This window comes from Lissotriton helveticus, chromosome 3_1, assembly GCF_964261635.1.
Source record: "Lissotriton helveticus chromosome 3_1, aLisHel1.1, whole genome shotgun sequence".
Classification (NCBI taxonomy): domain Eukaryota; kingdom Metazoa; phylum Chordata; class Amphibia; order Caudata; family Salamandridae; genus Lissotriton; species Lissotriton helveticus.
In genome coordinates this window covers 1,858,616,372-1,858,628,674 of record NC_136061.1, presented here as the reverse complement: position 1 = coordinate 1,858,628,674, position 12,303 = coordinate 1,858,616,372, and the positions used below count along the sequence as shown (strand labels likewise).

Here is a 12,303-nt window from a genome sequence, read left to right as displayed (position 1 = left end):
CACTCAGCTCGTGCATGGGCAGCCAGAACCTTAGCTTGGCTCCCTGTGTAAGTTAGCTTGCCCGCCGCTATTGAATACACAGCAAATGGGACAGATAAAAACATGTTGGCTTATTTGTTGCTCATTCATCTTCTGAACTCCTCTTGAGAAGACGTAGTTAGAGATCTGACAAAACGAATAATCTCCCATTCTTAAAAAGATGCCCTGTTTTCGAATGTGTTTAAAATGTAACAGCGACAGATTTAAAATGTTTTCCAGTAAGCATTCCATCGGGGGTAAAAAACTGTACATAAGCGCAATTAAAACACAATACCTCTGAACTATGGCCATCAGGAGGGCGGGCCCTTAGTCGCGGAGGGCTGCCCCCGTCCCGTAAATATGGTCAGCCACTCCTCCCCAGGGCAGGCTTTGCTCTGTGGGATGTGGGCGGGTCGGTGACGCGCGTCCGGGGCGGCAGGCAGGGAGAGGGGGGTATATCTCTCCCTCTCGCCATTTCTCAGGCCTCTTTGCCGCTACGGACGTTGCGCGCTCCACGTCGGGGACACTCTTTTTAAATAACCTCATCTCTGGTCGCCGTCCAGAGGTCCGGTCTTGCGTCGAGGTGACGAGTTTCCGACGTTCGACTGTTTGCTCGGTGAGTGGGGGTGATTTTGGTGGGTCACGTTCCCACGGAGAGGCGTTGTGGCAAGTTTCTTTGTCCGGGGGCATGTGGGGTCGTTCGTGCAGGCTCCGGCGGGTGGGCCCCTCCTCCTGTTGGTTACACTCCTCTTCCCTCGATGCCTTCGCTGGCATCTCCCTCCAGGGGTACCATTGCTCCCAGCGCCTCACATTTAGGTGTGTTCATTCGTGGCGCTTGTTAGTATTGCCTACGTGTTCACATGCCTCTAGAAAGGCCGGGGGAAAGCCTCTTGCAGCGGAGGGCTGGGTTCATTTTGGGGCGTGTGTTTTCAGTTGCGCTGGCCTGACGGGGGTATGTGGGGCTGTGCGGAACCAACAGTCAGAGATGCCCAGAATGAGCCAGGTGTTACTCCGACATCGGCCGTGCGGTTTCGTTACTCAGCCTAATGCATCCCTGGGCTTGTATTTGTGGGTGTCTGCGACACCGGGCCTGGTTTTCTCACATGTAAGATGTGGCTCAAACGGTAGGGAGGCCGACTTTAAAATTGGGGAGCCATGTTCGTATCTGGCAGGAGGTCGGTCAGGCGGTGTTCCTATACATGAGTATCCCCCCTGTCTCATTGCTGCTAGTGGTCATGTTTACCGCTGTTTGTGCACGGCATTTCAGCAGAAGTAGTACATTACTGGGTGTAGTCTGCTGATGCTTCGTGCGAAGGTGTGTGGGGGGTATCAGTGTCATGTGCTGGTCCTACTATGGTTTTGATCAGGGAACGATATCAGCAGGGGCGGTCCCCTCATCGCTTGGGCTCTTTCCAGGGGTATTACCTCTAGAACCTGGGATAGTCTACACTATTGCTGTAGAGGGATTAGTTCCCTTGGGTATTTGCTGACTAGTTTCAGTGGGCTTCTTGTGTCAGCGGGCGTGTCATGTTGCAGGTCGGGATCTTAAGGGGGCACTTGGTTTCTGTCCCAGCAATCCCTTGGTCGTGGTCTTAAGTCATTGAATAGAAAAAAGAGAGCAACCCTGCCCATATGATATGATCGTCCCCAAGGGATCCAACAATTTTTTATAGGGTGATTTTTCTAGGAGCCAATGTTGCACAACACACAAGTCCGTTCAATATATACTCAGAGATGATGTATTCTTTTTAAACATGGAGTTATTTATTCTTTATCTTAGAGCTTTTTTTGTATCAAATAGTATAGAGTAGACAATACAGATGATAGAAAAAGGATAAAAATAGACAATGATGGTCCTACACCCGTGTCAAAATATGCCCAGTAAAAACCACATGACATTCATCCTCTAACATTCATTCATTCCAATTCAATCACTATAGTATTCTTTCATTCCACTCGTATTCACTAATATAAGCCCGGTGCTTGCAACATAGAGATTTTTAATTTTGTTGCATAGATCTTGGGTATTGTTCCAGGGGTGGACGACTAGAGGAATCCAGATGAATATGGAATATTGTGTCGTCTTCCTGGAAGCGCAAGCCGACGCGCGTTTCGGTGATAGGCCAGGGGGGCCACACCTTCTTCAGGGCTCGAGGTGGTTAACTGGGGGTGGGGGGGGGGGCAGGCATAAAATATGGGGATGGTATCAATATATTTGAATGTTCACTAGATTCACACGGGGCTTCACTTTCACCATCGGACGCCCGCCGTAATGATTTCAGGATATGTATCGGGGACGAAGGACAGGAGGAGACTTAGTTGTTTTCACAAATGATATTCACTTCCGAACATAAGCGTTTCCAAACACGATGGAAGGCTGCTCCCCTTCGGCGAAGTTCAAATGTAGTGGTATCCCAGGGCTATGCCAGTAAATCGGTAAGTGTTCCCAAATTTTTCTTTAGATAATTCCTCCTCTAATGGGATTCCGTCGGCTTCTATCCGACCATCAAAGCTAGGTAGGGGACAGGTGCCTTACGCAGTCTTCGGCATGTTACTTATGGACGGAATGGTGATGTAGTCGATAAAAGTTCCTGTTTCAGAAGTTCCGGTAGTTTAGGAAGATTCCTCCTCTTATGGGGTTCCGTCGACTCCGATCCGATCGACCAAGCGTTGTGGGGGGCAGATGCCTCGTGGTCTTAAGTCATTCTTACAGACAAGCTATATACTGGTAGCATGGCCTATGCTGCTTCCAGACTAAACCCGAGAGGGCAGGTGATGCCCGCTGTTTATACTTGTTCAATCCTGTATTGGCATATGCAAAGTCATCGCCCAAGTATATAGTATAATATGTATTTATCCCTTCAATGCCCTTGTGCTTTCGAGTATAGCTGCACAAGCGTCATTGTAAGCACACTTTCTCCATGTGATGCGGAGAACGGCGTACAGCAGGAGTTGTAACTTGCTGGGTATAGCCTACTGACGCTTGGTGTGATGGGTGTGGTTGAGTTGCAGGGCATGTGCTGGAACGCCTATTGCTCGATTCGAAGCACCTTTAGTAGTAGGGGCCCCTCCTCATTACTTTGTCATTCACCTGGAAGTATGACTTCAGGTAACCGGGTACGGTTACACTATGGTTGCAAAGCATTCAAAAGACCCGGGGTATCTGCAGATTAGGGGCAGAGGGGCCTGGGTTACTTCAGGCATGTAATTTTCATGCCGGGATCAGGTCGCTTCGAGGTGGAAAGGGTCCACCGCTCACCTGTCGTTCTGGTCTTGTTCCTTGGACCGACAAAAGGCTCTGCAGAGCAAGGGTTGCAGGTTTCCCTAAAAAGCGAAGTGGTGGGGGGCCCGGACGGCGACGGTGGCCGCCGGCCGGGCTGTGGCGGAGTTACAGGGCGATCCGGAAGCTGAGAGGTGCAACAATGTACTTCAGCGGGCACATAGGGGTGCCAGAGCCTAACCTGGAACCTCATGGGAGGTCCAGGAACTCGTGTCGGCGCCCCAGTAGTCTTTCGGGCGGTTGTGGGCCTGTGCAACCGGGGGTTTGCCTAGATACGCCCCGCAAGGGGCGTGTGTAGTTTTATTACCATAATGGTGCAGCAGTTGGGTGGTTCGCCACTGTGCTGATTGGCTCAACAGGCGGGCAGGTGGCGAGAATGTGGCCTGCCCTTTGATCGTCCGTAAGATAGCCCACCGTGATTACATAATGTTGTATGTAATAATAAACCTGCAGCAATTTTTCCCAATCTTAACACTTGTGTCCGTGTGTTATTTGCGGGATGTTGTATATGTTGGGGCGGGGGGTCCTGTGGCCCTGAAGTGACTATGCGCCTGCCCGAGGCCACCCTGTGGCCATCAGGAGGGCGGGCCCTTAGTCGCGGAGGGCTGCCCCCGTCCCGTAAATATGGTCAGCCACTCCTCCCCAGGGCAGGCTTTGCTCTGTGGAATGTGGGCGGGTCGGTGACGCGCGTCCGGGGCGGCAGGCAGGGAGAGGGGGGTATATCTCTCCCTCTCGCCATTTCTCAGGCCTCTTTGCCGCTCCGGACGTTGCGCGCTCCACGTCGGGGACACTCTTTTCCCTCCCTACCTCTTACCCAGAGTGTCTGCTTGGGGGAGGCGCTCATAAGGGAGTTTTTAATGTGTTGCTTTTTCGTTGCAGGCGGAGTTACAGGGCGATCCGGAAGCTGAGAGGTGCAACAATGTACTTCAGCGGGCACATAGGGGTGCCAGAGCCTAACCTGGAACCTCATGGGAGGTCCAGGAACTCGTGTCGGCGCCCCAGTAGTCCTTCGGGCGGTTGTGGGCCTGTGCAACCGGGGGTTTGCCTAGATACGCCCCGCAAGGGGCGTGTGTAGTTTTATTACCATAATGGTGCAGCAGTTGGGTGGTTCGCCACTGTGCTGATTGGCTCAACAGGCGGGCAGGTGGCGAGAATGCGGCCTGCCCTTTGATCGTCCGTAAGATAACCCACCGTGATTACATATTCCCAATCTTAACACTTGTGTCCGTGTGTTATTTGCGGGATGTTGTATATGTTGGGGCGGGGGTCCTGTGGCCCTGAAGTGACTAAGTAAACCGACATGCAAGAGGCAGACCACAGCCATGTCCACGCCCACTTCATAAGCCAAGGCATGCAGCTATGACATCACTGTAGGGCGCCAGTCGTCCCTGGCTCCGCTGGAAGGACAGGGGTGTGGGGGGAAGAGGCGAGTAGGGGACATAATACGGCAGTGGCATTGACGGTTCTCAGGGAAGCCGGGGGTGCCCTTTGGGGATCGGTGAGAAGGGGAACAAGAGGGGGGGGGGCTGAGAAAGAAGGAATTAGCCTATAGAACTTAACAGTTGCTGAGGAGTTTGTATTCCATCTCAGTGTGCTACACTGCCACCCATTGAGTGAGCATGTCAAGGAAAATCAAGTGATTGAGACTACTTTATTTAGAGGGTGACACTTTTCTAATCAGATTGAATTCGGCCCCCGTCGTTTGCTTCAATGTTAGCTGGGATGTGCCTTGTTGTAATTATTATCCTTGGTTATTCACAGTTCTTATTAGCCCTTTCCTTATGTTCATCTCCAGCTGTTTTATGTAGAACCCACTAATGTTCTTATCTAAGTCATCAAGGTTGTGGGATTCCAGATTTGCCAGTTGAAGTCTGGTCAGCTGGAGAGATGTAGCGTTGACTTCTACTCTTATCATTAAACCTATCTACTCATTTATAAGAAGCTTATCAAGAGTATTATTTACTTACAACATGCCTCGCCACTGTATCTGCTACCAAGCAAGATATCACCCCGTGGCTAAGGCAATTTATTCCCGTTGCGCACACCTGCCTTTTATGAGATAGCTGTCTTCAAATATCGATGCTAATCCAGTCAGCCAGAAGGAATGTTACTGCCAGGAGAATGTCCGTCCACCATCATGTTAGAGGATGTGAAACAATGGCAATTAATGTGTACAGGATCGCAAATGGAGTGGGAGCATTTCAAACAAAAAAGTGGCACGGGTTACCCCTCCCATGCCTGCTGCCTAGGCAGCTGCAACCGCAACCATATCAAATGAAATGTGTTGAAAAATATAGCATGGTCATGTTAAAGCTGTGTTCACGGTACCAATTCACTGAAAAAAATGAGTGCGCCAACAAATGATAAATAGGTCAAATAATAAGTCAACGTGTAACAGGGGCAGTCTCCACAAACTGAAAAAACCCACTAAAGGCGTGACAAAGACCAATGTTCAAAGAATAAAAATAAAGGATTACAGAAAGGCACACGAAGGAACAAATGGAAAGTGGTGGGCATAATCTAAACAACCTGAGTAGATACAGCATGCCTCGCAGAGTAACGCATTCGCACTGCGGTAGGCTTGAACTAAAAATGGCTGCTCTTTTTGCAGTGCCTTGCATTGTATACTCAGTTCTCTCTTTGGGAGCCGTGTAAACCTGTAGCATGAAAAAGATTCAACAGTTTACAAAAAATAAACACATTCAAACTGAAAGGATAACATACCATTAATAACATAATACAATAAAGAATAAAAAAACTAAGGTCAAATAAAACAATCTAACCCGAACATTAGGGCAGACTACCAATTTTTTAAACCAAAGAGGGCATTTCTGAAATATCAGGCATGAAAAGGTACACCAGTGGCAGGGTAAACAGAGGAAGTGCAGGAAACAGAGATTAGCTCATGTTTCGATCAAAGGTCAGTGGCAGGAAAGGTGACTTAACAAAAGCTGCAACGTTTCTGAGGGTCCATCTTGATTTAATCAAGTCCTCTGGGTGGTATACTTTCCAGATGCCCTTACCCTTTGCTCTGCTTTATTTTCGCTTTCATCACATATTACAACATTTGTGCCTAATTGGAATGTTAAATCGGTCTACTGTGGGAACAAAATCAGAGGTGGCAGCTTCTACTAAGATTCATGTCATCTTCTGTGTGCTGATAGTTGTGAGCCGTCATGGTCATGCCTAGTCAGCTCTCAAAAACCTTTATGTGCTTTCTGTGCACTTGAAATCCCAATTAGGTTGAAGACTTGGTTCTTCAAAATGCATTTTTCCCATAACTGGCTACTTTTGTTTCTTTAACCTTTGAATGCTTCAGACACTTTAATTCTTCCTGCTATCTTCTCTGGTGCTTCAATGTTCTGAAGCTGCCAGATTTGCTCGCACATCAGTGCAACACAAACACAAACCAATGCATAGACAACTACCTCTTTTCTCTCAGCGTCGGCCTGGATCTTGGCCTGTGTGACAGCGGCCTCCCGGTGAGTGCTGCTAGCCTGCTTGGCTTGGTCAATCAGTGTCTTCAGCTGCTGGGCCGTGGTGATCAAGGAGTTCACCATCTCCTCCAGGTAGAGCCAGCTGCGCTGCTCTGCCACCTCCAGGCCGCTCATCACCGTCGGGGAGACGGCTTTTGTAGGGGTGATGGGAGCCACAGCCAGGGCAGGAAGTGATGCCAGCACTGTAACCGAGACAAACAAACATGAAGCCCTTTAAGTGAAGATTCTCTTACAATCACTCAATACATGGTAGATAGCTTGGTACATAATAATTCATAGTGAGTGTATGTGTTCTTAGGGATGATGCATATGAAGCCTTATTTCTCTTGTATGAGAAAAGAGACCTGGCTGTGAAATTTACTGTGACTACCAGGCCCTAATGGCCGGATTCAAAGGCACATTTTCAAGACTGCATACAAATTCTTTCCGATTGTGAATTTGAACCCTTTTGTCCGCTGCAGTCCCATGTCTTCTTCCCCTACACCAGTTGTGGCTCCTCCGTTAAAGCAGAGGAGCGTCGCCCCACTGAAAAAAAATAAAAATAAAATGATAACTATTATCATCATTTTATTTTTCCTGTATATGTCAGTGGCTCTCGAGAGGGGCGGGGCAGGCAGAGTAGGGAGAGGAGTGGTTTTCACTCCTAAAGTGTGAAGGGCTGCTTGGCCGGGCCTCTCAGGCCGCCCCAAACAGTCCTGCGCACTTTGCATGTCCCCCACAAGGCTGAATTACACAACCTGGTGAGGAACATGCAACCCTCCCAGTACCCGTCTGAGCGCCAATCCATGGCGCTCAGACCAATCACAATGCTGAATTGTGGTGTTGTGATTGGCTAGGGGGAGGCTGGGACCCGGGTGCTTCCTGCTACCAGCGTCGGATTGGCAACGCGGGCAATGCCCAAGGGGCCGGTGTTCAGTCCCAGCTGTGGGCTGCTTTTTTTAGCAGTCTGGGGCGATTTGGCGGTTTCTGCATTGTTCGGATGCGGCCAGCGCCCCAGAGGGGGCCTGAGTGGCCTTTCTGGAGGCAGATGGGCCTCAATTACTTCCTTTGATAAAAGGGCAGAGGTGTCACTCCCTTTCTCTCACTTGGGCCGGCCTATTAACGTATGCATATTGAGCGGGGCAGGGGGCTGGAGCAAAAGTGGCCTCACTTGTATTCAGGGGTGTTTCACCAGTGTAAACTAATCCGTGCATTTTTTTGACGACCCCCCGCCCCTTATTTTTTTTTTATAAAACTTCGCCGAAGGTGTGTTTTGTAAAGGCAATATGCAAATGTGGGACACTTTTTTTTAGCATGCCCGGGCTGATTTCTAATCCCAATCCAACCCTGCCTACTACCTGCCCTGGAAGCTTGCAGAAGAGGACTGAGAAGCGGCGGCGGTGACAGAGGCAGACAGGTAAGGGTAATTTTATTTTTATTTTCACTTCCCTTCCCTCCACGACCCAACCCCCCCACAGTCATTAAATACCAGGCGCCGCTGCCTGTGGTTCACCCCTAAACATCTATTTTACAATTGTAGCTTGTGCTGTGGACCTTTTCCACCCGCCACACAAGCTACAATTGTAAAATGGTTGTTTCCGACCTCCCAGAGGGTGGTCGTAACCAAATTCTGCAGTCGGAACAGCCGACCTATGGTCGTGCGGTTCCGGGTCCGCAGCGGTTTCAGTCAGACGCAAGTCCGACCGATATCGCAAAAAGGCTCTAGGTCTGATCATCACCCTCAGGGTCATTGACCATAAAAACGAGGCTCTAGAATTAAAACGAGTTCATCAACTGTCCTAAAACACAACGCTAATACAGACCTATTTGATCTAATTGCAAACAATTTGAACAAGGGCAGAAGCCATCTTTTGCGTGCATGTACATATTTGGTGCAAAAAAGCGGTACGTATAATATATTATCCTCCCCCCCAAGACAGACAGTCACAAAGTTCACTTCCTTTGTCAAGCCTTGCACGCATGACAAGCTATTCTCTAGTGGGCAGGATTCCGAGTCTGAACTTGATGTATAACATGTGTTGTTGTTGAGAATGGAGCAAATCCAAATACGACTTGCTACCTGAACACAGTCTACCGTCAAACTCATCTCCCAGTAACCTGCCTGGTTTTATTTGGGAGGGTTTTGTTTCCCCCATTAGCGCATAATAGCTCTCCTTTACGAGCTCAATCACATCCCGTCCAACTGCACGTGGGTCAGCCCATAGGTGCCCCATTTGCATCCCTTCTAAAGTACTTTTCACATTGGATAACCATTCCTCCGATGACTCCCACCACCGGAACTATTAATATCTCCTATGGATTTTCAGTGGATTGTTGCCTTTGGGTTTCTCACTTTCCTAAACCAGTACAAGCATTGGCATTGCCAATAGGTCTCGCTTGTGGGACCTTATAAGTATTTAGTTTTGCAGCACAATATCCTTGTTGCACCAAGGATATTGTGCTGCAAAACTAAATACTTATAAGGTCCCACAAGCGAGACCTATTGGCTATGCCAATGCTTGTTAAACTGTATCATTGCATGCAACGCATTGCCATCTCTGTTGCACCTTGGAAAGCGGCTCGTGAAGTAAAACAGAATTCAGTTTTTAAACTGTATCATTGCATGCAACGCATTGCCATCTCTGTTGCACCTTGGAAAACGGCTCGTAAAGTAAAACCGAATTGAGTTTTTAAACTGTATCATTGCATGCAACGCATTGCCATCTCTGTTCTATCTCATTGAAGCATTTAAAAAGAAGCTCCTGGCTTTGCTGTGGGGAGGGGGGGGGGGGAAGAGAAATGCACGGCCGTGAAAGTGGCTCTGGGGGGGGCGCATTCCTTTGAAGTGTCGGGTCTGATGCAATTATGCGAGGCAGGCTGGTTAGGAAGCAAATGGCAAGGGAGGGAGGCTGAGGCTTTGATGTGGGGAGTCACAAGTGAAGTGAATAATTAGGGGAGGAGAACTGGCAGGCTGATAGGCAGAAGGCTCAGGCAAGCTCGTGCACGAAGGAGCTTGCTGTCACGTGATTCACGTGAACTTAAAGAAAACCGCAGCGCAAGAAGCCCTTGGTTTCACGAGGATTTTCAGGACATGAATTCTCGCTCCGCTCGATGCGCTTGCGCGCATCGATAGGTCGCGAGACCTAATAAAAAGGGGTTTTAAGGCTGCCTGGTCAGTAACTGGTGTCAATCCTAGTTCTGAATGACATGCTTGTAGGGGGGAACCAGGCTCGAAGCTTAGCAAAGTCCCCCTTTTTTCTTTTTAAATACCGTTATTGACATTTTTGGTACATGTGAATGATTCAAAATCAAAGGAGTCTTAAGGTAAGCCATCATGAGCCAACTGTCACCATAAAGAAGAAACACATGAAATAAAGAGAACAATCAACCCTGAATCTTAGCAAAGCCCTTAAGAATTTATTTTTCACTACTTGCAAAGGACATAAGCTCTAATTCCCCCAGAGCTCAGCTCCAAAAATTACAGCCCCTAATGACTTTTTTTTAATACATTTGAAGGATGCTGTTGTTGCATTGTGGACCTGCCTTGAGCCTAAATCCTAAAACCGCCCCTGAAGTCTGCGTTAAAAACAAACAAGCCTTTAGTATCTGATCCCTCCACCTTAGTTGTTCTGTGACCGTACCCTCAAGTAATCGTATGAATTCCCTCATTGTTTATCACAACCCGTCTCTTTCGGCTGGAAGACTGTTTTAGCACCATACACTTCACCTTGCTAGAATTGATCATTGGGACCTTTCTAGGACAATAGTCAGAAAATCTTTCTAACAGCCTATGTAGTGCATTTTCTGTTTGAGCCAGTAAGACTGCATCATCAGCAACAAGCAAAAGCGAGACCTTACGTTCAGCAATGATTGGGGCATTACTTGATTCTTCAAGCAAATAAGCTACAACATCATTTAACAAGCATTTACAATGCAACGGTTTTGCCTTTGGAAAAGTTAGAGCTATTGGCATTGTAAATGACAATTTTTTTATTTATGTTTTCTTTTTGAAAACCGATAAATAAATGGCATTGTCATTTACAATGCCAATAGCTTAATCTCTCACAAATGCCACACACACCCACACCCACAGAGATCCCCCCCACACAGAGCCCCTCCACACAGAACCCCCCACACACACACAGGGCCCCCCACACACACACCCACACAGAGCCCCCCCACACAGAGCCCTCACACACACTGCGAGCCCCCCTACACACCCAGACAGAGCCCTCCACACACCCACACAGAGCCCCCCCACACACCCTCACAGAGCCCCCCCACACACCCTCACAGAGCCCTCCACACACCCACACAGAGCCCCTCCACACACCCACACAGAGCCCCCCACACAGAGCCCCCCCACACACCCACACAGAGCCCTCCACACACCCACACAGAGCCCCCCACACACCCACACAGAGCCCCCCACACACCCACACAGAGCCCCCCACACCCACACAGAGCCCTCCACACACTGCGAGCCCTCTGTGCAAGTTATACACTGTTGTTAGAGATGAACCAACCGCATTGGTAACCAACAGGTGTAAAAAGGACTTCAAAGGTCACAGACTGGGGAGAGAGAGATGATGATGTAGGAGTGAGAGGGATTGTGCAGATAAAAGAGGAGTGTGAAAAGGGTTGTACACAGCAAGAAGTCTGAGAGGGAGTGTGTAGATAATGGGTAGGTTTGGGTGGGAGAAGCTCTTTGTGTAACATCAGGTGTACAAGGGATTGTACAGGCAACAAACAAGTGTGAAAGGGGCTGCAATGATGTACACTGGTGAAAGGGAGTGCTGCAGACAATAGCGATGTGTCACAGAGGAACAGCAGACAGTAGGTAGGTGTGAGATAGCTGGGCTGTGAAACTAACTCAAAGGTGGGAAAGGGTTCTTCACAGGCAAGAGACAGGTGTCAAAGGGTGTAAAATACTTTTGCACAGAGCAGGCTGTGAGAGATGGGGGAAAGCAAGTCACAATGCACTTTATTTCCAACAGGCTTGTGTTATCTGCAGAAAATGGTCAGCACCAAAGGAGCTCAACATGAGGCCAAGTGAAGGCACCCAAGGGGTGCAGCAGTAGATTAACCACCCAAGAGGGGGATTTAGAAAGTACCACATAGTCACAGTACATTAAGAGCACAACACAAAGCCTTGTCCGTGCCAGAAAGTAAGGGGTATAACTAAATGCATACGTACCACTAACGTCAATTTCTGTGGCTTAATGTGCAGTTTTCATGCCACAAAAACTATAACTGAGAGGATGAGGGTGGGGAAACAACACAGTGGGTGCGGGTGGCAGAAAGTAACATGGAGGTCGGGGTTAGGGGGAAGCAACAGGCGAAAGAACGTCATGGAGCGGGTGGGGAGGAGCACATGGATTAGAAAGAAACTCTTGGGGGAGACGTACAGGAGGGCAGCATAACATGGACAGGAAGGGGAGAAGCGCACAGGTAACGGGAAACTACGTCCTCCCGGCCCCGCCCACAACCAGGCGGCGGGCCGGACATCTTCTTCCGGTGTTTCCTCCG

At 48.9% G+C, this 12,303-nt stretch overlaps 1 protein-coding gene across 2 annotated transcripts in view; it reads right to left on the bottom strand.

The window, feature by feature from the left end:
• Positions 1-12,303, bottom strand: part of DEAF1 (DEAF1 transcription factor) — a 519,741-nt gene that overhangs the window by 181,615 nt on the left and 325,823 nt on the right. For both annotated transcript variants that reach the window (XM_078682816.1, XM_078682815.1), the window contains exon 9: positions 6,727-6,977. In XM_078682816.1, coding sequence (XP_078538942.1) covers positions 6,727-6,977 — 251 coding nt within the window. The remainder of the gene's footprint in view (positions 1-6,726; positions 6,978-12,303) is intronic.